The sequence below is a fragment of the Odocoileus virginianus genome, chromosome 3 (genome assembly GCF_023699985.2).
Source record: "Odocoileus virginianus isolate 20LAN1187 ecotype Illinois chromosome 3, Ovbor_1.2, whole genome shotgun sequence".
NCBI lineage: Eukaryota > Metazoa > Chordata > Mammalia > Artiodactyla > Cervidae > Odocoileus > Odocoileus virginianus.
In genome coordinates, this window is record NC_069676.1 from 23266725 (window position 1) to 23293272 (window position 26548).

Consider the following 26548-nt stretch of genomic DNA (forward strand, 5'->3'; position numbering starts at 1 on the left):
TTTTAGTAAGAGAAAGATGATGGAATATACTTAACCCTTCATAAAAATCATAACAATACAGTGATACTGTCAATTATATATATACTGATAACAGCCATTAAAACCTGATCAGAAGTCCAAATTGAAGACATGCATTGTTGGCTACAGTTTAGAATTCCATCAACTATTCTCACAACTTCGTGCAGAGTTGCAATTCAATGTGCTTAACAAATATGCCCCCAAATCCAATTAATTTCTTTTTTATTATATTTTAAAACACACTGAAAATCCTATTCCCAAGGTTGGATACACATAAAAGATAAATAAAATAGTTTGTCATTTTGGCCATTATAAAATGCACAATTCAATGGCATTAATCACATTCACGATGTTGTACAACCAACTCCACTATTTATTTCCAAAAAACTTTCTCATCACCCTAAACAGAAATTCTCTACGTAATAACTACCCATTCTTTTCTCCCTCCAGGCCCTGGCTTATTTCATTTAGCATACTGTCTTCTAGGTTCATCCATGTTACAGCATCTATTAGAACTAACTCTCCTTTTTATGGCTGAATAATATTCCATTCTATGTATTTACAATATTTTGTTTACCCATTCATCTGTTGATACATAATTAGGTTGTTTCTACCTTTTGGCTACTGTAATGCTGAAACAAACACTGGCCTAAAAACATCTCTTTGACTCTCCACTTTTAATTTCTTTGGGTATATGACTAGGAGTAAAATTGTTGGCTATACAGTAATTCCTTGTTTAACCTTTTGAGTAACCACCAAACTGTTTCCCATAGCAGCTGCATCATTTCACACTCTCACCAGCAATGCAAAAGCTCCAGTTTCTTTACATCCTCAGCAACACTTGTTATTTCTTGTGTGTTTACTTAATTACATACAAGCTAGTAGTATAAAATGGTATCTCACACTGTAGCTTTGATTTTGCATCGCCCAAGTGAAGAAGAACTAAAGAGCCTCTTGATGAAAGTGAAAGAGGAGAGTGAAAAAGTTGGCTTAAAGCTCAGCATTCAGAAAACTTAAGATCATGGCATCCAGTCCCATCACTTCATGGCAAACAGATGGGGAAACAACAGAAACAGTGGCAGACTTTATTTTCTTGGGCTTCAAAATCACTGCAGATGGTGATTGCTGCCATGAAATTAAAAGACGCGTATTTCTTGGAAGAAAAGTTATGACCAACCTAGATTCACTGGAATCCAGTGTGTTCATTGGAAGGACTGATGCTGAAACTCCAATACTTTGGCCACCTGATGCGAAGAACTGACTCATTTGAAAAGACCCTGATGCTGGGAAAGATTGAAGTGGGAGGAGAAGGGGATGACAGAGGATGAGATGGTTGGATGGCATCACCGACTCAATGAACATGAGTTTGGGCAAACTGTGGGAGTTGGTGATGGACAGGGAGGCCTGGCGTGCTGCAGTCCATGGGGTTGCAAAGAGTCAGACACGACTGAGAGACTGAACTGAATGAGAAATGATACTGAGCGTTTTTTAATGTGCTCATTAGTTATCTTTATATCTTCTTTGGAGAAATGTTTATTCAAGTTCTTTGCCCCTTTTAAAATCGAGTTGTCTCTTTTGTTTCTTTGGAATTTTATATACATTTTAGATATTAGGACTTATCACATACATGATGTGAAAAGGTTTTCTTCCATCCTGTAGGTTTTCTTTCTACTTTCTTGATAATGTCCTTGGATGCACAGAAGTTTTTAGTTGTGATGAGGTCAAACTTGTCTACTGTTTGGTTTTGCTGCCTGTGCGTTTGGTGCCATATCTAAGCATACGTTGTCAAATTCAAGATCATGAAGATTTACCTCTATGTTTTCTTTAGAGAGCTTTATGGTTTTACCCTTATCTGTGGATCTTAGATCCATTTTGAATTAAGTTTTTATGTGCTGTGGGGTCACACTTAAGTTTTTATAGGTGATATACCTAAATCATTTTTGGTTACAGATTAATTCAAGCACTTATCAAGAGCTGACCATGTGCCACTGTCCTAAAGACTGGATAACTTGGGAGCAAAAGCAATAAGCCTACCCATGTAAAGTTCACAATAATTTCAAAAATGTTCTATTCATGTACAAGTATCAAAAAATAAGATTTTTTTAAACTCAGAATTATAAACAACCATTTACCTTTAGGAGACAGATAAAAAATACTTATTTTTGTTTTTTAAAACTAAGTGTTAGGTAGCAAGGCGGCCACTAACTACACAGCATAATTTTGTTTTGCTTTTCTGGTAAAAGAAAACCAAAAAGTATCTTCAAATTTTATAGTTTTTTGATTTTTAAAAGGACTAAGATACAAGATGACTGGTAGCTTCTTGATGATACAAAATACTGTCAGAGTTATTCCTTTTCTCATTACAAACTTTTGCACAATCTTATTAAAGGGTTTTATTTGTATAACATTAAGAGTAACATCCTGAGGTATTCTGTGCACTTATGCTTTCAACTTCATTATTGTAATAACTTTCTCTTGAATGACTGAGTAAAGAAATTTCACATCTATCAGTCATCCTACATCCTTTGTAAATTATAATCAAAGTAGCTATTTAGTTAGGAGTAATACTTTATGTTTCCATAAAACATCCTGTATTATAAAGAAATAACATTAATGAAATATGTCTTTTAGAACATATTTCTTTTGGCTCAGAGAAAATAAGTTCTTTGTGAACTTCCATAATTGAAACTGATTTAGCAAAATGCAATCATCTGAAGCTTATTACAAATATCTTTAGTTTCAATCAAGACACTCTCCCTCTGTCATTTCTTTGAACTGTTAGCATCTTCCACCAGAATTTGCTGACAAGAAATGCATTAAATTTTTTATAATATTTTTCTTTGTATCATTGTAACTGTTTTTAGTGTGGCAGGAAGAACAGCTGTTTTCCCAACAGTATGTCTTTAGCTATTAAATGAAAACATTTCCAAATATCATGGTTATCCAGTTAAATACTGCCATGAGATTTGTATTACTTTAAGAATCACTGATAAAAATTATAGTTTTGGCTTCATGTTTTGGATGGTTTGTTTTTAAAAGGTTGAGTTAATACTGATGGTTTGAAATTATTATTTAATTAATTTAATATTATGGCATTTATATATATATATGGAAAGGAGCTACAGGACATGGGCATAATGTATATATATATGGGTATATAAAATTATATATAGTTTTAAATATTTTTATTGGCAATATTAAGTTATTGTGACCTACTTATTTTAGAAAATTTTTTAAAAAATTGCTTTTTACCTCAAAATGTAGCTGATGAAGAAGAGAAAAGGTTTCAGAAACACTCAGTATATATTATAGGATAATTCTAGGCTAGTTTTGCCCAGGAAAAAAGGTAATTATAGCTATACTAAGACTGAATGAGATCCATGTGATTTAAAGGGTATCATGATGTAATATGAATTTTCATTAAAAACAATAATTTTCTACTAATTTAAAATTACTTTAAAACTCAGTTAACAATCAAGTGGCTCCTGCCTTAGAAAAGGGCGGGGGGGGGGGGGGGATAAAGAAGTTAGCAGTGTTAATGTCTTACTGCCAAAGGGCTCCATAAGCAAGCTATTGACAAGACTACCTCTTAAAATAGTGAGTCTTTAAGTAAATGCTTATGATTATAATTAGTAACCTGATAAACGAAGTGACAAAGAAATGAAAAAAAATGAGAATGTATAATAAAACAAACCCATATAAAAGAGCATCTCTAGAACTATAAAAAAGTTACTGTATAGAGAAATCAATGCACAAACTACTTTGACAAAGATTATAAACCTCCAACAGACATGGAGGCATTTGCCACTTTATGTAATGGGTTTTGAGAAGGCACAAAGGAAAGAGAAATACTCTCAGTGGCAACTCATACTCATATTCCAGTGACTAGTTCTAAAGAGGCAGTTTGTAAGGGTACTTTAAAACAGCTCCTCGGACACCCTGCCACTGCAATAAACCATCTCCTGGGCATCTTTGTAAGGGGAACAGCATTTGTCAGGTTTATAAGGCAGTCTCAGAATGATACTGACGCTCCTTTGCCCACACTGGTGAAACTGTCATGACCCTTGGGGATGAGCACGTTAGGTGGAAGAGAATGCTAAGCAGGATAGTTCCTCACTCTTGGCAAATTTACAAAACTGTCATATATACTACAAAAACCCCTAAGGGTATGGTTCTCAAAGTGTAGTACCTGGACTGGAACAGCAGCAGCATCACCTGAAAAGCTGTTAGAAATGTAAATTCTTGGGCCTCACCCTAGCCCTACGGAATCACTGTAAAGACAGGGCCCAGCGGGCTGTTTTAGGAAGTCCAACAGGTGATTCTGATGCAGGCTAAAGCTGAGAAACATTGCTCTAAGTATTTTCCTTCATTTCCTTTTCAACACTTATTAAATATATAATGTAATTATCAAAGTGTTCCTATAATTTATACAAAAGTAAGCAAGATTTAAGCACTAGAAACAGCCTTATGACCAGGGGTAGCATTCCATTCGAAATATTTACATATTTCATATACAAAAAGTGAATAAAGTAATAATCACCACTCACTTTAATAAGCTTGACGAATACATATAAGCACACTATGAATACTTTTCAAGATCTCCTTATATTTTTACTGTATATTCCATAATCTAGGCATATATGTTTGAATTTTTAAGTTACATATTTTTAAACATTTATAATATCTTCACATTATTTATGTTCTTATTTTAACTTGCAGATTTCCTTAACATTTCTGCCTGAGGTTAACCCTTGCTTATATGTATAGTACCTTTTCACCACTGTATGGAATTCTGCTGCATAATTATGCCACAGTTTTAATAATATGACTGATGGTTGTTGAGTTACTTTAATTTCCTTTTCACTGTAACAAATGAGAGTGCCATGAAACTTATATGGCCTTTATAACATATGGCATTCTCCACAGATGTAAAAGTTTTTCTGTGGTATACACTTGAGAGTGGGATGTCTTGGGATATCCACACTTTCAAAGATGCAGAATATTCCCAGGCTGCTTTCCCAATTGGTTTTCCAGTCCACATTTACCAAAGCGGTGTAAAGATTTCCAAATGCTCTACACCATGTTGAACACTTGGGACTGGCAGACGTGATTTTGGTCAATATGACAGGTATGGAATAAAGCTGTACTATGGTTTTTTGTTTTTCCCATTTAAGTTTATTAAAACTTTAGCAGTACAAATTATCCAGGTTGCAGATTATCAAAAGATCAATTCAGTAAAGTCCACACTGGGAAAAAAAAAGACAAGCATAGCTCCAAAACAATGAAAAGAAGAAAACAACATAAAGGAGATTCATCAGAAAGTCTCTAAAACTTAAAATCTTAGACAGAATGGAAATAAGAAGTTTACATAACTCACTCATACACTTTTGTCTTCTCTGTTCCAGGGCTTGATTCATGATCAATTTTTTTTATCATGTGTGTGGTCATTTTCTTGACCCTTTGATTTTTGGTTTTCTTTTTCCACTGAGGATCTGGTCTTCTCATCCTCCTTATTTTTCAAAGTGAAGAACTTTAGTTTATTGTCCTGATTACTTTGTTTCACTTTTGAGAATCAACTTTGATCTCTATCAGCTTTTTTTCCCTATTAGTATTTGAGCTACTTCTACTTTCTTGGTTTCTGTAATTTTCTTTGTTTCTGCTTTGACTTTCTTCTCTCTTGGAGCTCCCTGTATCTCTCCTCCTTCTCCTCCTATCTTTACTTCTTGATCTTCCAAGGTGTTGCTCTTTTCTCTCAACTCCATGACCTTCATCTTCTCTTAATCCTGTTCTCTGTATCTATGATACTCCTTGCTTCTGCTGCGATCTTGACCATGGCTTCTGCTCCTGTCCCTACTTCTGCTTCATTCCTTGGTTCTACAGTTGTACTGTTTTTGCCTTTAGTTATATTACATTCTCTATTCCTAGACTGTGCACGTCTGTCCTTGTCCTTATTTTTATGATGATCATGCTCATTGCTTCTGAATCCTGTTTAGACTTCTCTTTACTTCTTTCCTGATCTTTTCCTTTAGAATCAGGGTCTTCTTTTTCTTTATATTCTCATGATCCCTTTTCCTTGACTTCATCCTCTTCATGTCTGTTATGCTTTGTGTCTCTTTCCTTACTCTTGGATTTCTCTTTGCTCTTACTCCTACTTCTCGATATGGCACTTTTCTTTACCTTCTTTTATGTTTATCATCTTCTGAATTTCTTCTGATTTCTCTCTCTTTGATGTTAAGATATCTGGTCTTTAACTTTCTTTTCCTTTTTACTTTTCCTGTTTGGACTCACAGACACATGGCCTATGATCAGTTATTTTCTTTCTCTTTTACTCTAACTGGGCTTCTTTGATTTTGTTTTATTTCATATAACTCACTCTTATCCCCTTTAATCCACCTTTCACCACTTGATACTCTCATTCTCTGAGCTCTCTGCATCTCCTGCCTCCAATGTGGAAAAGTCTTGCTACACCTGAAACAATCCCTTGATCTGGATCTAGAAGGAGTTCAATAATGCCTTGGTTCTCTTAGACCTTTAATTTACCTGCCAGACTTAGTAACTAAAAGTCCCCTCTGGTATGAAGCAGGCTGGGAGTTAGGTAGATTACATTCTCTCCCTTTCTTCCTGTTCTTTCTTTTTCATCAGCTTTAGGAGAATTTTCTTCTCATTAGGAATCTGTTTTCAGGTACTGAAGGGATTTCTTCCGGGTAGACAGTAGACTGGGGTTGTGATTCAAGATTTTCAGCCTCACTTTCACTAGATGCACTTTTCTTTTCTTTTGCTTCTTCTCTTTCTTGTGTTTATGAGAATTTTCCTATGTTTCTTCTTTCTTTCTTTTTTTTATTTCTCTTCAGAAGCACTTTCAGAATCAGAAGAGGACTGAGAATTGCTTCAATCTATCTGAATTGCTGGATGAAGAAGAGGAAAAGGATGATTTATGCCTTTTCTTTTTGTCTTTCTTAGCAAGATCACTCTCTTCCAACAACACAAGAGAAGACTCTACACATGGACCTCATCAGATGGTCAATACCAAAATCAGACTGATTATATTCTTTGCAGCCAAAGATGGAGAAGTTCTATACAGTCAGCAAAAAAAAAAAAAAAAAAAAAAACAAGACTGGGAGCTGACTGTGGCTCAGATCATGAACTCCTTATTGCCAAATTCAGACTTAAATTGAAGAAAGCAGGGAAAACCACTAGACCATTCAGGTATGACCCAAATCAAATCCCTTACGATTATACAGTGGAAGTGAGAAACAGATTCAAAGGATTAGATCTGATAGACAAAGAGTGCCTGATGAACTATGGATGGAGGTTCATGACATTGTATAGGAGACAGGAATCAAGACCATCCCCAAGAAAAAGAAATGCAAAAAAGCAAAATGGCTGTCTGAAGAGGCCTTACAAATAGCTGTGAAAAGAAAAGTGAAAAGCAAAGGAGAAAAGGAAAGATATACCCATTTGAATGCAGAGTTCCAAATAATAGCAAGGAGAGATAAGAAAGCCTTCCTCAGTGATCAGTGCAAAGACATAGAGGAAAACAACAGAATGGGAAAGACTAGAGATCTCTTCAAGAAAATTAGAGATACCAAGAGAACATTTCATGCAAAGATGGGCACAATAAAGGGCAGAAGTGGTATGGACCTAACAGAAGCAGAGATTAAAAAGAGGTGGCAAGAATACACAGAAGAACTATACAAAAAAGATATTCTTGACCCAGATAATCACAATGGTATGATCACTCACCTAGAGCCAGACATCCTGGAATGTGAAGTCAAATGGGCCTTAGGAAGCATCACTATGAACAAAGCTAGTGGAGGGGATGGGATTCCAGTTGAGCTACTTTAAATCCTGAAAGATGACGCTGTGAAAGTGCTGCACTCAATATGCCAGCAAATTTGGAAGACTCAGCAGTGGCCACAGGACTGGAAAAGGTCAGTTTTCATTCCATTCCCAAAGAAAGGCAATGCCAAAGAATGCTCAAACTACCACACAACTGTACTCATCTCACACACTAGTAAAGTAATGCTCAAAATTCTCCAAGCCAGGCTTCAACAGTATGAGAACTGTAAACTTCCAGATGTTCAAGCTGGATTTGGAAGAGGCAGAGGAACCAGAGATCAAATTGCCAACATCTGTTGGGTCACGGAAAAAGAGAGTTCCAGAAAAACATCTATTTCTGCTTTATTGACTATGCCAAAGCCTTTGACTGTGTGGATCACAACAAACTGTGGAAAATTCTTAAAGAGCTAGGAATACCAGATCACCTGACCTGCCTCTTGAGAAATCTGTAGGCAGGTCAGGAAGCAACAGTTAGAACTGGACATGGAACAACAGACTGGTTCCAAATCTGGAAAGGAGTACATCAAGGCTGTATATTGTCACCCTGCTTATTTAACTTATATGCAGAGTACATCATGAGAAACACTGGGCTGCATGAAGCACAAGCTGGAATTAAGATTGCCAGAAGAAATATCAATAACCTCAGATATGCAGATGACACCACTCTTATGGCAGAAAGCAAAGAACTACTAAAGAGCCTCTTGATGAAAGTGAAAGAGGAGAGTGAAAAAGTTGGTTTAAAGCTCAACATTCAGAAAACTAAGATTATGGCATCTGGTCCCATCACTTCACGGCAAATAGATGAGACAGTGTCAGACTTTATTTTTTGGGGCTCCAAAATCACTGCAGATGGTGACTGCAGCCATGAAATTAAAAGACGCTTACTCCAGAAATGGCAAGTGCTCGGGCCTGGTGCACTGGGAAGACCCAGAGGGATTGGGTGGAGAGGGAGGTGGGAGGGGGGACCGGGATGGGGAATACATGTAAATCCATGGCTAATTCATTTCAATGTATGACAAAAACCACTGCAATGTTGTAAAGTAATTAGCCTCCAACTAATAAAAATAAATGGGAAAAAAAAAAAAAAGAAATGTCAACCCACTCCAGTACTCTTGCCTGGAAAATCCCATGGGAGGAGCCTGGTAGGCTACAGTCCATGGAGTCACAAAGAGTCAGACATGACTGAACGACTTCACTTCACTTCACTCCTTGGAAGAAAAGTTATGACCAACCCAGACAGCATATGAAAAAGCAGAGACATTACTTTGTCAACAAAGGTCCATCTAGTCAAGGCTATGGTTTTTCCAGTAGTCATGTATGGATGTGACAGTTGGACTGTGAAGAAAGCTGAGTGCTGAAGAACTGATGCTTTTGAACTGTGGTGTTGGAGAAGACTCTTGAGGGTCCCTGGGACTGCAAGGAGATCCAACCAGTCCATTCTAAAGGCGATCAGTCCTGAATATTCACTGGAAGGACTGATGCTGAAGCTGAAACTCCAATACTTTAGCCACCTGATGCGAAGATTTGACTTTATTTGAAAAGACCCTGATGCTGGGAAAGATTGAAGGCGGGAGGAGAAGGGGATGACAGAGGATGAGATGGTTGGATGGCATCACCGACTCAATGAACATGAGTTTGGGTAAACTGTGGGAGTTGGTGATGGACAGGGAGGCCTGGCGTGCTGCAGTCCATGGGGTCGCAAAGAGTTGGACACAACTGAGCAACTGAACTGAATTGAGCAAGACCACATACAGCTGGGCCCAGATAGATTTCTTCAGTAGTCTTTCTGTTTTCTTTAGATTTGGAAACTAGCTCCCCACAACTAAGTATCTGCATCTCAGCAAATGGTTTACTAGCTGCATCTGTTTTCTGGTTTTCTCTCTCTCACAACTTTTTAACCATAAATCACTTGCCTAAAAACAACATGATACCCATCTAAATGAGCTTACTTTGTTGTTATGAAGAACTGTGAGGCATCTATATCCTTCCCATGGATACACTGAAGGGAAATTCTTTATTGTGTTTAACAGCAAAATTCTCATCTTCAAAAAATCCTCCTTAAATGGATACCCCTCCCTGTCCATTTCCTTCACTGAAGTCACCACCTTGAACCTTTGACAACTCGGTGAAAGAGACAACTTTTATAATATAATGGCTTCTGAGTTGATTTCCCAGTCCTCTTTTCACCTGTACAAAGACAATGAAAGTTCTCGCATGTTTTGGGGCACACATCAGAAAATAATTCAAAGATAACTCTTCCAGCAGGTTGATTATTAATGGCGATCTCAAAAAAACATCTAGGATGCTGAACCTTTATTCCCATGGTGTCATTACTTTGACATCTGAGTAAAATACAGTTTCAAGTGAACACCCTTTAAATAGGGAAAAATCAAGGACAAACTGATCCAATTTATTTTGCTCCTGATTATCTTTTATCTTCTAAATAACTTGTGCAGGCCTTCTTAAATTCTTTGCACCAGTCCAGTCTCGTCTTCCCAGGGTCTGGTCCTTTAAAGCACTTCAAATCTACCACCACCAGAAAGGCACTAAAGACTGTACTATGGTTTTAATTTTTACTTCTGTCATTTAGGTTTCCTCTTCTTTTCATGTCTTTTACTCCTTTTTAAAAAATCACTTATTGATTTATAGTATTTCTTTATATATTGTGGACCATATTCTTTTGCTGATAACATGTTTTCTCCTTTAGGTCTATGGCTTCGTTTTTCATTTTCATGTTTTCTTTAAGAAGCAGTTTTATATGTTAACTAAAAAAAAAAATAATTGGTTTCTTCTTCATAGTTCAACTTTTTGTGTCTCATTTAAAAACTTCTTCCCTAGTCCAACATAAAAAATTTATTTTGTTTTCTTTTAAAAGCTTAAAAATTTTTCTGTTCTTGTTTAGGTCTTTCAACTCACCTGGAAATGTTTTTTGTTCATCTTTATAAAGACCTGGTTTTTTTTTTCCACATAATCAGTTTTCCCAGTTCATCCTTTCAGTGTCATCTCTGTCATGTATTTAATTTCCTATCAAAGACTCAGTTTCTACTCAGTTGAAATGTCTGTCCCTACTTCAACACCACAATTTCGATAGAGCTTTATGTCTGTGAAAGCAATCCTACTTCTACCTCTTATTATTTCAGAGGACTGCCTAGGCTATTCTTAACCATGTGCTTGTCAAGTTTTAAAAGACACAAAATAGAAAAAGGCCAGTGACAGTACTCTGAATCTCCCACTCTATTTTAACTAAGTGGCTCAAACAAAGCAAAACAAAACAATGGGCTTTTGCTTGACGCTTTCTTTTGAAGAAAGAGGTTCCTATAAAAATAAGTTGGCCAACACTGTCTTCCTACAACCTTAAGAGTTGAGGAAACTGAGTTTCAGAGAAATTAAATAATTTTTTTGTTTGGTCCAAAATCTATAATAAGGAAGTAGCAGTGCTAGCATTTAAACCTAGGATTGATTCCAAATCCTATATTCTGGTTACTATGCCAAACACAATACCTACGATAAGTGTAAGTTTAGAACTAGTAAAATAATAGTGAGAAATAAAATAAGGAATTAAAATTTCTTAAAAAATTAAATAAGGACTGTCATTATTTAATACTCTCTCCAAAAACCCCAGTGAGTTGCAGCAGGGAGTGAATGGGAAACACCTTAGGAAAAGGGCAGAAATAGGCTAAGATAATTCACAAAGAGGTTCTTTGTTATCAGCTAACAGCACAGTATTTCTATAGGCCTTTTAACTCTCAACTTACACAAACTGTAGTGGTATACAGTAATAAAGATATGATGAAGGTTTACAATTTTTATTAATGTGAATAATGAAACCTGGAATAAAAAAAATTTTGTACACTTATACAGAATTAAAATATTATCATTTAAAAGAGGTAAGAAATTTACCTGCATCAAATATTGTGCACCCTCTCTCAAATCATCTGCATGTACTGGAGCATAAAAAGCCTTCATTTTGTTTTTAATAAGCCACCGCTGATATTTGGCTTGATCAATGGACATCTCTTTCATAGCTTGTCTTCGAGGGCCCTTTAAGGTAAAAATATTAATAAGTCTTTAACTGAAAGGTAATCCATTCCATTTTCATAAAAAAGCTTCCTGTTATCTTGGCTTAAACAAGGCATCTAAACATGGCAGTGGGGGTGGAAGGGAAGTAAAATATAATGCTAGCATTTTACTCTCAAATGGGTGAATTATATTCAATAAAGATTATGAAAAGACAGTGTTGATGGAACAAAGGCACAGAAAGAAAAAGAGAAGGAAACACAGACTTTGAAAAATAAATAAGTATTGGTAGTAGTAAATGAGAGAAATTATAAATTACTGAAAATGGAGAAGAGATTACACAGAGAAAAATAAGAGCCTTCTGTTTTTCTATGGAAAGTTTCCCATCTTGTTTTTCATTTGTCTCAAATGTCTAAGTTAATTCTCAGAAACCTAGAAATATCATTAAAAGTCAAAGTTAGCTATATAAATTCATTTTTTCCTTTGTACTTCTGTTGAACAATGACATATGAAAGGAAATGAGTTTTTTCAACTTGCAATTCTATTTTATTCCTTGTAAGCAACACATGAAATGTATATGGTTTTACCTAAAATGTATTAAGAAAAAACAATCTAAAAATAAGATTAAAAGTTCACCTTGATTATACATGAATAAGACAAGGAACTGGAGAAGGAACTGGCAACCCACTCCAGTATTCTTGCCTAGAAAATCCCATGGACAGAGGAGTCTGGTGGGCTACAGCCCACGGGGTCGTAAAGAGTCAGACATGACTTAGCAACTAAACAAGACAAGGAATAGTACAATTTATCATTATTAGTAGAAAAACTGCCTCTGTGCAATTTCTTATGCTCAAGACTCCAATCTGAATCGCTCTACTTGGAGACAGACTGTGAAATTCCACAGGTCCCAAGTGGAGTCAGTGTCTCAGTGTGTTCTTCCACTACCCTACACACACATTTTACTACTAAACAAAATGAAGATTAACTCTAGCAGGGGCTGGGACATAGGGCATATAACATGCATTTCTAATACCAAAATAAAATGAGCAATAGAGCCTGGGATGTAAGTTAATCTGGTAAATAAATACTCCAGTTTCTTATGCAGAAAAGATCCATCATCTAGTGATCTTAGCTAAGAAGCCAAAAATAAAACTACTTTCAGATGAACATTTACCCCTGTTTTTAGTAATTTCCTTACTCATGAATAAAACTAAAATGAATGGGCAAGAATTCAGATTTCACCCTACTCTTTACATACCAGATACTAAATATTTATCAGTACCATGATTTGTCCACCACCTCTTCTTTATTCTGACAAGTAAATATTCCTAGCGTTCTTAGGACTTTATGAGATTTATCAGTAAGAAAAAAACACATACTGAATTCCATTCAGGTTTCTTAGTTTTTTTCACTCCTTAGTAGGCTGTTTTTCTTAGCTAAAGCAATATTGCTTCCTAAGAGCTACTCAAATTGTTTCAAATCTAGAAAGATTCACAAATTACAAATGATATACAAAGAGTGAAAAATGTTTTAATACAGAAGACAAAACTAGGACTTACCATATGCACATGACCACAGATCATCAAGCCAACATTTTTTGTGAAATCGTGAACAAGATGAAGTAAAGCTGGGCGTGAATTTGGCGCACCTGTCATAACAAGACACTGAGGCCTAATTTAAGATTAAAAGGAGAAATGTAATTAGAGAAATTTAAGGTTTTGATAACGTGGACATGATTTCAAGTTGCTTCTATAACAATACATTGTTATACTAGACTCTCCTTTACACAACTGTCCTCAAGACACAGGCTACAGGATTCTCATAGAAGATGATGTAACCAGGGTTCCTTGGTACATGAGAAATGCAGAACAAAACCTTCTTTGAGCAAACATCATACCAAATATCCTAAATTAATAGGTAATATACAAAAGGATTCTGGGAGATACTACAGAAAGAAATGACTATGTCCGATTAAAAACATGTAACAGCTTTTCATCTTCTAAAGGTAATAAACATAACAATTCTTTCACAGAGTTCACAAAACTTCCTGAGAACATGGCCATGTCTTCATGTAAAGAACAGGTCCCTCTCCTTCTTAGCTTGATCACATCATACTCACTTCTGCTTAGTAACATCAGTCTTCCCGAATCTAGCTTAATTTTAATGAATGTTGTTCTAAAGTAAAATCACCTATGGTGAAGACAAGGTTTCTATTTGAACTAAAAGTTTTAATTCTAATTCACTATATGGAAAGCCAAAATTAATTCAACTGCCTTTCCAAAAATAAGACAGTCCCATGATTTTTCATGTATTTTTAACTGGATTTTCATTGACTAGAAAGAAAAAATCAATCTTGTTTGAGGAAAAAATATTCACATATCCATTTTATAAATTCAAACAGATTCACAAAAACTTATTAAAACAATGTGTATAGTTAAAACTTTAACAAAGAGCAAAGAGACTAAGAATTCAGACTTACCTATTAAATTAGTTAGTAGCTCCTAACCATACTCATAAAATAAGCAGGAAAAGCTGAATAAAGACTACGAACTGATTCAGAATTTTAGCAAGCCATCTGAAAAGCCAGTTCTGTCTGGAGGAACAGATTTGAGGCAACCAAACATGAAGTCATCTTCTAAAGGCCCAGAGACTGCTAGTAGTCCAGTCTCTCCATCTGAGCATTAGCAGGTTACATGGCTCCCCAACTAAACACCACCTTTCTTGGCCTTCCTAAAAGTGGCCCTATGACTGATTTCCAGCCCATATGATGTTCCTAATTCCTCATCCTATCCTTTAAAAGGAACCTGGGTCACCCTCCATACTTTCTTTCCCTTTTCTGTGATCTAGACTGTGGAGTTGGTGATGTCTTTGGCCATATGGACATAAAAACATACCCTAGGGAATGGCAGGCTGATGAGGTAAAAGGAAGAAATGTGGGGCTTGAGTGACCAAGTGCAGCCAATCTATGTAGCAGCCATAAACTGTCCATCTACCTTTGGACTATCACAGAACACTGATCTCCATCTTGTTTAGCCACTTTGTTTTTTCAGCTTTTTCTTATGGTAGGTAGTTTAACCTATTACTAATATAACCTCGTACTGTGGGAAATGAACTTGTAGTCCCTATCTTTACTAAACAGTAAACATGTTAGTAAATATACCACAAAGACATAATTTGGGTATAATATTGTACCAAAAAAAGGTACAGAACAAAGTATATTAGGGATGACTTCTAGTAGAGAGACTCTCTCTACTAGAATAGAATATTCTATTCTAGTGTGAATATCTGCCTTCATCTTTACTCCCTCTTTAAATATCTCCATAGTATGATAGGATTTTTTTTAAGTCACCAAAATATGGAGAAAAGGATAGGACACAATTGCACTGAAATTTTGAAAGCCAGAAAGCACATGCAAGAACAATAAAGGATTTGACAAATCAGGAAAAGGCTAAGTGATAAATGAGCATAAGAGAAAACTGTGAAGCCACCTGATTTTACACCTAAGAATCATCAAAATGCCTAGGACTGACAGGCAGTAGATGCCTCTGGAAGTGGCAGGGGCAACGTGTTAAAGAAACAAAAATAAGAACTGATTTAAAGTTTGTATAAGAAGCATCTAGATGAACCCAAGTCATTTCCATCACTATAATGGGCAACTGTCCTTGCCTTTCTCCAACCCTATTAGGCTAGGGCTTATTTGTTAGAGGCCTGTGGTCTGGGAGCAGTAGCTGAGGGCATAAGCAGCTACTTTAAGCAGGAAATTAGGAGAACATTCGCTATATGCTGGAAACTGGAATCTCCAAGCTGCCTTCTCACTTAGCTCTCAGAACTGTGGCAGCCAGAATTTTATCAGTAAGCAAAGATTAAAAGATTCTTTTCTGAGAAATCTAATCAAATTAAAAAAGAAAACTTCTAAGATGACTTAAAATTTCTCAAAGAACCATCATGGTCCCATTAATCTCCGTTAAGGGCTTGAGTGAGAGACCCGCCCCCAATGCAGAACTTCCCCAGCCCAAGATTGCAGACATTTTAGACAAGGTTAAGTCTAAGAACCCAAATTAAAGAGGCAGGAAATGATAAGAAAGACACTTCAAGGAAACAGAAACTATGAAGTGAAGGAAACAAAATCTTTTGGCAAATTTGGTGAAGGCTGAGACAGTGATACATAAAGAGTGAAACAGGAAAAACAATTTATTGGCTACACAGAAAACATAAAACCTGTGCAGGAAAAGAAAGCAATCATAATTTACAAGGCTAAGCTCTGAATTATGCTTTAGAAGTCATACAAATATAGACATCAAGTCTAATCTAATCAAAATAATGACACAAAAATATACTGGGAGCATAGGGTAAAGAGAAGGGTGTGTGTGTGTGTAATGGGCATGCATGGATGAAAGAAATCGAGAGATAATGCCTAAAATTAGAAATCAAACAATACAATAAGACAAACATGCTTTTGGGGAATATGAAGTAAATACTACACAATTCAGCTAAAAGTTGAAATGGGTTACCAGTGGCATAAAAGAAATAGGGATTTGAGAAGTAGGACAACTAATTTTCACAACAAATGTAAGCTTTTCCTCTTTTAAATATGTTCATGTATAATTCTGATAAGAATTTTAGAACACTTGTTAGAGTAAACTTTTTTTTTTAAGTTTTTTTAAAAAATTCCTATTTCTATAATAAGTCAAAGAACAGTTTTTTAATTGACGGCAAGTTAATTCTGATTCTTGATCATACTCTCAGTTCTGGGACACAGCTTTTTACGCAAAGGAAGGATTTCTATTTTCTGCCATACTTTGCATTAACTACTCAAAACATTAAAAATGTGCTGAAATTAAAGTTTTCCTCCCAGAGCTCTCATTTCTTTCCCCTGTTTCTTTCTACTCCAAAACTGAAGATCTGTGGTCTATGGGAATCTTTCATTTGAGAAAACAAATTGGTGGGGGCAAGGGAGAGGGGGTGGATATTCAAAGAGTGACAAAAAGTATATATTAATACAAAGATTTTTCTTCTTGGGAGAAATTTGGTAGAGCACTTCTTTTCTGGCACTTTTCCACTCTTGAAATTTTCTTTTAAAAAGATTTTGTCTTTTGTTTTACTGAAAACAGGAACTTATTCCTGTGATTACTGTGCAGAAGCCAATGAGATGCAATTACTCATGACTGGAATTGCCTGTTCAGAACCAGGCTTACGTGAACAGTAGGAGAATGACTGTCTAATGGCATATTTTTTAAAAAGAACAAGCCTACTTTTATCTACACTTAACAATTATCTATAATTTTTAAGAATCTATATAAATAAATTAATACTTTTGGATTTACAACAGTGCTTTAATAACTGAATCCCATCAACTATTAGAAAACATATTGAATTAATATATTGAAAGAATATATTGGGTTTGTTTTGTTTTTTTTTAGAGCCAAATTTATGTATCCTGTTGGATTTTTACAATATTTATTGAAGATATGCACTCAAGTGTTGCTGGTCACAGTATCAGTATTTCTGTCACAGTTTTTTTCTCGTCTCTTGTAATTTCTCACTGTGATCTTCTATATTTCGTTATATTCAGATCATTTCTGTAATGATACCTTGGCACATACATAGATGTTGCAGCAAGCTTCACTTTTGTTTTGAATTTTTGCATCCTTCTTTTCCTCTCAAGAGAATTAAGCATTGAAGTGATGGATTAAAAGCCTTTAAAGAATTGTATGACTTTACCAGGTGGGCTGGGCTTTTTTTTTTTTTTTTTTTCATTTATTTTTATTAGTTGGAGGCTAATTACTTCACAACATTGCAGTGGGTTTTGTCATACATTGACATGAATTAGCCATGGAGTTACATGTATTCCCCATCCCGATCCCCCCTCCCACCTCCCTCTCCACCCGATTCCTCTGGGTCTTCCCAGTGCACCAGGCCCGAGCACTTGTCTCATGCATCCCACCTGGGCTGGTGAGCTGTTTCACTATAGATAATATACATGCTGTTCTTTCTAAACATCCCACCCTCGCCTTCTCCCACAGAGTCCAAAAGTCTGTTCTGTACATCTGTGTCTCTTTTTCTGTTTTGCATATAGGGTTATCATTACCATCTTTGAAAGAATATATTGAAAGAAGTAATATATTGAAAGAAGTAGTAAGAAATGCTCTTTACTCTGACATTGATTCTTTATCACAAAAACTGATTGCTAGTTCCACAGTGAGAACAAAGCCACTAACATGAAAATATTTACCACCTTAGTAAAATTATGAAACAAGTATTTTTATGAATTTCATCCTTAATAGTTATAAACTTGAATGGCCACGGGGGGGGGGGGGGGGGGTTTAATGATACCTATTTAAAAGCCTTCAAAAAGAGACCTCCAAAACGTTCGTAACATTTTTATAAGGTAGATGATAACTTTTCTCTTTGTAAAATTTTGAGAAGCCTCAACCTTGTTTTTGAAAAAACTGCTCAAATCAAACCAAACAAGCAACAATATTCTATGCTTTTAGATAATTTTTCATGAACTATCACCACATGAAAATATTACTAAACAATAAATGAAGAACTGATTGCCATCAAAGACAAATGTTTCTGTGTTACCTGATCACTTACCTGAAGTTTTTCACGTGGTCTTCCACTCCAGAAAGACGAATTGAATGCTGCAGTGCATTCAGGTAGGTCAGAGCTTGTGTAGAGGAGCCCCAGTTCACATCTGTGAGAGGACAGTGTTCATGCAAGATAATACCGGTGATCACAAGTCACCAATAACCAATGCTTTCACATTTAAAAAGTCAGCTGCTAAAATAAACTGTTGTACTCAGGAATTTCAATAGTTCAAGTCTACAGCATGAAATTAAGACAATGCTAATCTGAGCTATTATTAACATTTAAAGAAAATATACAACTTGGAAAAGACGAGATGAAAGGGCTGCAAACATGCTGTGCATGCAACTCAAAATGAGTCTCGCAAACAAAGAAAACATTTAAAAATTATTGTTTATACAGCCAAACGTCAAGAAGGAAAGAGGCAGGATTGTTATAAAGTACTATTTATAGTACTTCACTGTTTAAGTTATTTGAACATCAAGGCAAATTTTACTTCTTATTGAATAAACAGTCTAAACACAAATGATGATTTTAGACATATTACTTTATAGAGACTTAATAGGCATATTAGAGAAATAATTGTTTCTAAGATATTTAAAACAATATCTTCTTTGTCCATTTCATTTCTAAAGCCACCATTCTAATCCAAAACCTCATTGTCTCATACTTGGGATTACAAAATGTTTCCTCACTGTTTAAAATAACTACACTGCAACTACTCTTGTCATCTCTTCCTAATCTACTCTATTGGGCCACAACTTTTCAAGTCTTTTTCAATAGATTTTCCTGTTACATGCTATCACACTAAATAACTGGCCTAATTCTAACCTATCCCAGCATCTGCTTATGTGGAGATATACCCAGCAGTTATCAATGTTACACATTCTAAATAATCTTTAACTATTTCCCTCTTTATTTCCCAGTTAAGTACATCTGTCTAATTTTCCTTGCTACACAGTAAGCTAGTGGGAAGATACTATGCTATGTGTTCCAATACTTTGTGATTCTGTGGTACAAATTATAGTAGGTACTAAACCACAGTAGGCAATACATATAATGCTTATCAAGCTAATAGAAACTACTGTTTACATAAAATCCTTTCAAAGATTAATTTTAAAACATATTGAGTAAAACAATGTTTATTACATGAATTTGTTATTTTTCTACAAATAGGATTAATTAAATTTAACTCATGGGTAAGAATGAAATTCCACAGAATAAGAAGTCTTGAAGTAACTTTTTCATTAAAACTACATATATTTAGAAATAAAGCATTTTAGGTTTTATGCAAAGGGCCTTTGCAAAATACAAAAGATGGATGTTTAGATATGAAAAGGTACGAAGAGTGTCTAAACATTTTTTAGCTTGAAATACTAAATAGTAAGAGAGAAGACTACTGACCTGGTTTTTTGTAGGTAACATAAATGTAAAGTCCAAGAACTATCACGTATGTTAGCAGTGCAGCCCACCAGTTAATGACAAACATCACTATGCAACAGAGAATCGCTCCAAGAAGTGATATCCACATATTGTAGTATTTGAATGCAGGACGCCACCCTAACAGAAACAAATAAAACAGATAAATAAAATCACTCAGCTACCTCATCTGCTTCAGCGAGTGGTACATATGCATGCACAAAATAAATTTCTCTGTGCTTGCTACACTGAGAAGTCTTTAAATGTGAAATGTAAAGCTAATTAAACAGTAAAGTCATAGATCATTACTGATCATTATGTCATGATTCTTGATAGCCATGAAGTGGGCACATCTATTTACACCAACATTATCCTATCTTACTAGTTCCCTATTCAAAAAGTCCTTACTAAAAAATACAAATCAACCTAAACTCAGTGAATGCTAAAGATCAGAGAAGATTAAAAAATTAGGTTTCAAGTTGAGTCTTTAATAGTGAGATTTTACTTTCTGGTTTTTAGCACAAGACACATCCATATGTTAATGAATATAGAAAACAATTCAAATAAATTGTTCTTCAGAATTGTTAAAAAAAAAACCTCATCTACTTTCTAGAAAAACTATAGAAACATATCTTACTATTTGGCAAAGTATATCATTTTGATAAAATTTATATTCTTTTTTAAAAATTAAGCTTTAAATTTTGAGATAAATGCAGATTCACACAAAGTTTTAAAAAAGAATGTAGAGATTCTGGGGACCCTTTACCTAATTTCTCCCAGTGATAATATCTTGCAAAATGATACCAAAATATCACAGCTAAAATATTGATATTAAAATAGTCAAGATAAAGAAAAGTTCAACACAAGAATTCTTGTGTTGCCCTTTTATAGCTACACCCACATCCATCTCTAAACTTTATATTCTTAAAAACTGAAGCTAAGATGTTTGTGTCCTAAGTTCCCATGTTTTATCTTTCTTGTTCTGAGAAACTTCTAGGCTCATAGAAGCAATAGTGTTTTGTTACTTCATTTCCTTCTCTGATGTCCAACTGTTGTCATGGTTTATAACAAAATACCCATAAAAACTGTATATGAAGTAATTTTTCAGTTGATGAAGACCCCTTATATTAGAATTCCACAGAACTCATTGTGTTAAAAGTATTCCTGGATAGGGTACTATATCATAACAATGTTCTTAGAACTGATAAATACAGGAAAAAACAAAATAATTCTTTCACAGTTAGCCAGAATTTGAGATTAATGCTATTTTAAATTATTTGAAGCAAGAAACAAACATTGTTTACCAATAAACTGCAAAAAGATCTCTGAAGACTCAATTTGACTCAACTATAAAGGCAGAATGAAGCATTAGTGAACTAATTCCACAAATGCCATCTTTTGAAATGTATTTAAATTTTATTTTCTCTAAAATCAAACACTGCCACATTTACGAAACTTTTAAAGAAAATGTAAAGTCACCTGGAGATTTTGCAAGTGATGCATGAAATACTGAAAAATTGATCAGTGCATATGATGCAAGGAAGAAGTTCGAGATAATTGGAGCAATAACATTCAATTCAGCTGCAAAAGAAACATGAAGCACATTATACAGACATATTAAACATTTTGTAACTTTTCAAAACTATGAATCATTTCAAACCTTTAGATAATGCATAGTGCTCCTAAATCCACAGCCCAAATTTAATGAACTCTGCTATACATACTTCATATACTTTAAATCATATCCTACATACACAGTAGAAACCTCCTTTATGACTCACTCTCCCAAAGTTGAAATATTCTTTCCAGTGACGTTATACTGTTTTCCTACACATATATGGTTCACAAGGATTATGGAGCACTGTTTTGGCTGTTTTGAAAATTACATAAATTACATCATACTACATTATCATTCGGTAATTTGATTTTTTTTACATTCATTATTTTTGAGATTCATCCATATTAACATATGAAAACCAAGTTTACTCACATTTTTACTGCTGAATATTATTCTGCTGTTTCACTCAAGTTGTTTCCATTTTTCACTATTATAATTAATGACACTAAAAATATTCTTATATATGCAAGTTTCTACAGGGTACAAAGCTCTAAAAACTGGTGGATCATAGGAAACTTTACTAAAAATTGCCAAACTGTTCTCAAAAAGTAGCTATACCAGATCATTTTTAAGCATTAGATGAGAGTTAGTTTCCATGGTATAATCAAAAGTCCAAAAGTTCTTTAAGACCCAGTAGCTTCCTTACAATCAGAGGCAAAGGAGCCAAAATGATCAGCAGAGGTTCTACCTTCATGGATCCTTTACCCTATGCTATTATCATACTTGTTTTAGGGATAAGAACGTAGGAGCTCCCTTTAGCCTGATAGGGAGTTAGTGAGGGTATGAGCTTGAGCAAATATTTAACAAACGCTATTATCTAGGGTATTTTCTAAACACTCTTTTCCTTTGATTAAAAAGAAACTTAGTATAGCAGGCAAAGTAGTATCTTATGACTTAATGACTCAATGTTGACAGTTAATACTATAATGCACCAAAATCTACATTAGCACACATGTACAGACTAACCAATTAATATGAATCCAAGTGCAATTAAGAATGTTAAGATGTAGCCACGAAGAGGTTCATTATTTTTCCCATAACCTTTAGCAAACATCTGGAAAGCTGGGTAGATGTTGTCCTTACATAGAGCCTAATAAAGAAATGTAAACATTAAAATGGAATACATTGAAATAAGACATACAGATCTGCTCACAGTTACAACAGGTTAATCAGGAAACGAATCCAAGTTTCTAATTCTTGGTCCTCTTTTTTTTCTTCTCATACTGCGTCATTAACAAATTGTAAAGAAGATTCAAACATTTCCAGTATCAGAAAGGCAGGAGATTTAGAATACACTGTACTTTTAATCTATTTTATCCCACAGCAGTATGATAGTCTTACATGAATAAAAAGTCAAAGAAGCAGGCATATATATAGAAGTGTGGAAGCTTGAGAAGTATGATAGATGTGAAAACCAAGTCCAAATCTAAGACCTAAAGCAAATAAAAATCCTAATTATAAAACTTAATCACTTTTCTTAAAACAATACTGAAAATAGTTTTAGGAAATACTCTATACCTCTCTGTATTAATTATGACAAGAAATTAAGAACAAAGCTGCAGAATCAATACTTCATTTGTTTTAGTAATAAAAGGTACTTTCTATGCAGTATCAGTTGTTTATTTGATGCTCACTAAAGGGAGATAATGTTTTATTTATCATTATATCCTGAGCACCTAACATAATGTATGGTACATACTAGACATTCAAATATTCATAAAAATAAAACACTTATTTTGGCATTATGCTAATAGGAACAAGATAAAGTATCTTCTTTTGATTTGTGGTACTTTTAATCCTTGCTAAGACATGAAAATTTATGCTAACAGAGTGTCAAAAAAGCAAAAACTCATTACCATTTCCAGAAATACTACTAAAAAATTATACCCTGTCAGTGGATAAATGCACAACTGTTTATATACATATACATATCAACATTTCTGTGCATAAAATTAAATATGCCACTCTTGATATATGTGTTGGCATGTATCAAATAAATACACAGGGCTGACATTAGTAAATAAATCACTTAAAAATATTAAAAATCCCATTTCCTTGCCTACCTCTTTAATAAAATTTGCAATGTGAAAATACTTACCTGAAATATTTTGGGTGCACTCACAAGAGATGCTAATGCAGAAGAAAGAGTGGCTGAGAAGATACCTGCAGAAATTAATGGTGCAAAGCCTGACACCATGCTCATTACCTTAAAAAGTGACAACAATGGAAAAGTAAGTCATATACAATTCAAAAAAATCCACAACACTATACATCTTTACTATTCCTATAAAGAACACTGATAGTAATACTGGGGAGAATATGATAACAAAAGCAATAGTCCACAGTAATAATGGTTACTTACATGCATTACAAACTTCTGAAAATGATGTATCACCAACCCTTAATTAATGTTAAAAAAAATTTTTTTATTTTGTACAACATCAAAGACGAACACAACAGCAGCAAGAAGAGCATGCCAAACTACAAAATATGCATCAGTTTCAACAGGCCAATCTTTGCATTATTATAAATCATTTCACACATAAATGTTCCAGATAGCATTTCATGCATAAATGTTTCAGTGCATACCTCTAATGGGTAAGAACTTTTAAAAACTGTAACTACAGTACTGTCACATCTTAAAAACTGCTTAATTCTTTAACAGCATCAAATACTCAATTGCATCCACAGTTCCCAAATTCTTTCTCTTTTCTTGTTTTTTAAAATAGTTCGCTCAAATCAGGATCCACAAAAGGATTACACTTTATATTGAGTGGTTTTGTCTTGTCTTTTTCAATCCACAGATTCATCCTTTCTTTACATTTTATTATATTATTTCTCCCAGAGAAACCCAATGCTCTGGATTTTGCTGACAATCTCCACTGTCTTGTTTAATTTGTTTCTCTCACCTCTATTTCTAGTGAACTGGTAGGTAGATCTAGACAGTTAATCAGACTAAGGTGCACAATAATACTCCAAACTGGTATGATACACTTCTGTCAGGAAGGTTGTTTCTTTTTTTTTTTTTTTTTTGACGTTAAGATAGTAGATTAGTATTGTGGTTATGTTTTTTGTTTGTTTTTAAAGAATCCTTATTTTTTTAAGCTAAAAGTAGAAATATCCAGTCAAAAAGATTTAAGTCTAGGAGTTGCCTCTAAGTAATATGTGAATTGGGGGTCATAAACAACACCACTAGCCATGCTTTAATAACTGATGAAGCTAGAAAATGTGTATGTCAGGTACATTAGATTGCTTTCTCTCCCTTTGAACATGTTCAAATATTTCCCTATAAGGAAGTTAAATTAAAAAAAAAAAATAGATCACTAACTTAGATGATGAGAAGGCAATAAAATAAACCCCAAAATGAGGAGCATAATGCAAAGTTAATTGCCTGAACCCTTCAACGTCAACATCTTGAAAGATTAAAAACAAGTAGGCTGTGAATTCCTCTAGGTTAAATCATTTTAAAATAACACAACTAAAGGCCATGTGCGACAACAGACTGAATCCTGGATCAGGAAAAAATGAACTGGGGCATTATTGGAAGAAGTGAGGAACTATGAATATGGAATATATATTTAGACAACAGTATTTCATCAACACTGGGATTACTTGGGTAGGATAATTCAACCACATTTGTAAAGAATGTTCTAAATACTTCAATCTGTCATGTTGTGATGTCTATAATTTATTTTCATTGGTTTGAGGAGAAAAATACTATACCTATATAAACAACCAATGAATACAAATGAAGGGTAAGTAGATAGGGTAGGTTTTCATAGCACTGTTCCTTGTGTACCTTCAAAATCTGTCAAAATATAAAGTTGATTCTGAAGAACTGTTTAATGGATTTAGGTAGTGTTAATTTGCTCTATCCATTATAAATTTTACCAGTAGTGAATGATCATCACACTTTGCTTATTAAACAATGGTGAGTCAAAGGTTTCTGAGGACATTAAAATATAGAAATAAGAAACATAAAACTAAATAAAATTAAACATTTACGATAGTGACTCAATTATATGTGCACATATTTATCAATTATATGCAAAATAGCATTATATAGTGTGCCTTTATATAGATTTCATGATGGAGTCTCCATTTATATGCTCCTCAGTAATGTTCTATTCACCATTCTTCATTTCTCCAAGTGATAAGCAATTAATAATTTGACAGAATTTTCTTTCCATTCTCTATCACTTCACAAAGTACTTTTAAAAAATTTACTTAAATTAGAAAAGCAGATTTACATATACCAAACTCCTGTACTTTGATTAAGTCCATACTTTCCATACTTAGACTTAATAAAGACAACATACTTTAGTAGTTTAAGGCAACAACACAGAAATCTGATTGGCATTTTCAGTCACTGGGCAGAGACCAACATTTGTGCCTTTCATACACAATATCAATGTCAGAACTGGCCTGAATAATTAGCTGGACATGAATACTTTCTTTCATTCTACGATTTTGCCTAGTCTTGTGACTAGAAAAAAACAAACATCTATTACATAACTGAGTTCAATATTTTTAACCACTGAAAGTGCAGCCAATTGTTTGAAATTATACAAAAGAAAATATACATAATGCCATTAAAAATTTTCATGTAAACTACATAGATTCTACATAAAATGTCTACATAATATTTGTACATAATGTTCTGAAATACATTAAATCCTCAACTATTCTGTTTATTAGGTTTAAATATTACTGGAAAAACACGAGGAAGCAGAATTTTTATTTTCCACTTTGAATTTGTAAATCTATTCTATAACTTTACCACAAAATATCTTGTGTTAATCTCCTGAATCTATGAGTTTTTTCTTTCTAGCATCCTGAGAATTATCAAGCAACTCTCAAAATATCCTCCAAATTCTAGTAGTTCCTTTTCATCTTATAAATCTTACCTAAAACTCATAAACTTTACAAAAATAGAATAGATAAAAAGTAGAAGCACTGTTTATAATAGCCAGGACATGGAAGCAACCCAGATGCCCATCAGCAGACGAATGGATGAGGAAGCTGTGGTACATATACACCATGGAATAT

General features: G+C 34.3%; 1 protein-coding gene and 1 pseudogene across 2 annotated transcripts in view; both read right to left on the reverse strand.

The window, feature by feature from the left end:
- The window catches only part of SLC12A2 (solute carrier family 12 member 2), a 97708-nt gene that overhangs the window by 22589 nt on the left and 48571 nt on the right, over window positions 1-26548 (reverse strand). For both annotated transcript variants that reach the window (XM_020893502.2, XM_020893501.2), the window contains exons 11-17: window positions 23598-23705; window positions 22466-22589; window positions 21361-21462; window positions 19867-20022; window positions 18472-18571; window positions 13434-13545; window positions 11758-11898 (exon numbers count right to left, since the gene is read on the reverse strand). In XM_020893502.2, the coding sequence (XP_020749161.2) occupies window positions 11758-11898; window positions 13434-13545; window positions 18472-18571; window positions 19867-20022; window positions 21361-21462; window positions 22466-22589; window positions 23598-23705 (843 nt within the window). The remainder of the gene's footprint in view (window positions 1-11757; window positions 11899-13433; window positions 13546-18471; window positions 18572-19866; window positions 20023-21360; window positions 21463-22465; window positions 22590-23597; window positions 23706-26548) is intronic.
- Window positions 5171-11749, reverse strand: LOC110137230 (peptidyl-prolyl cis-trans isomerase G-like; annotated as a pseudogene).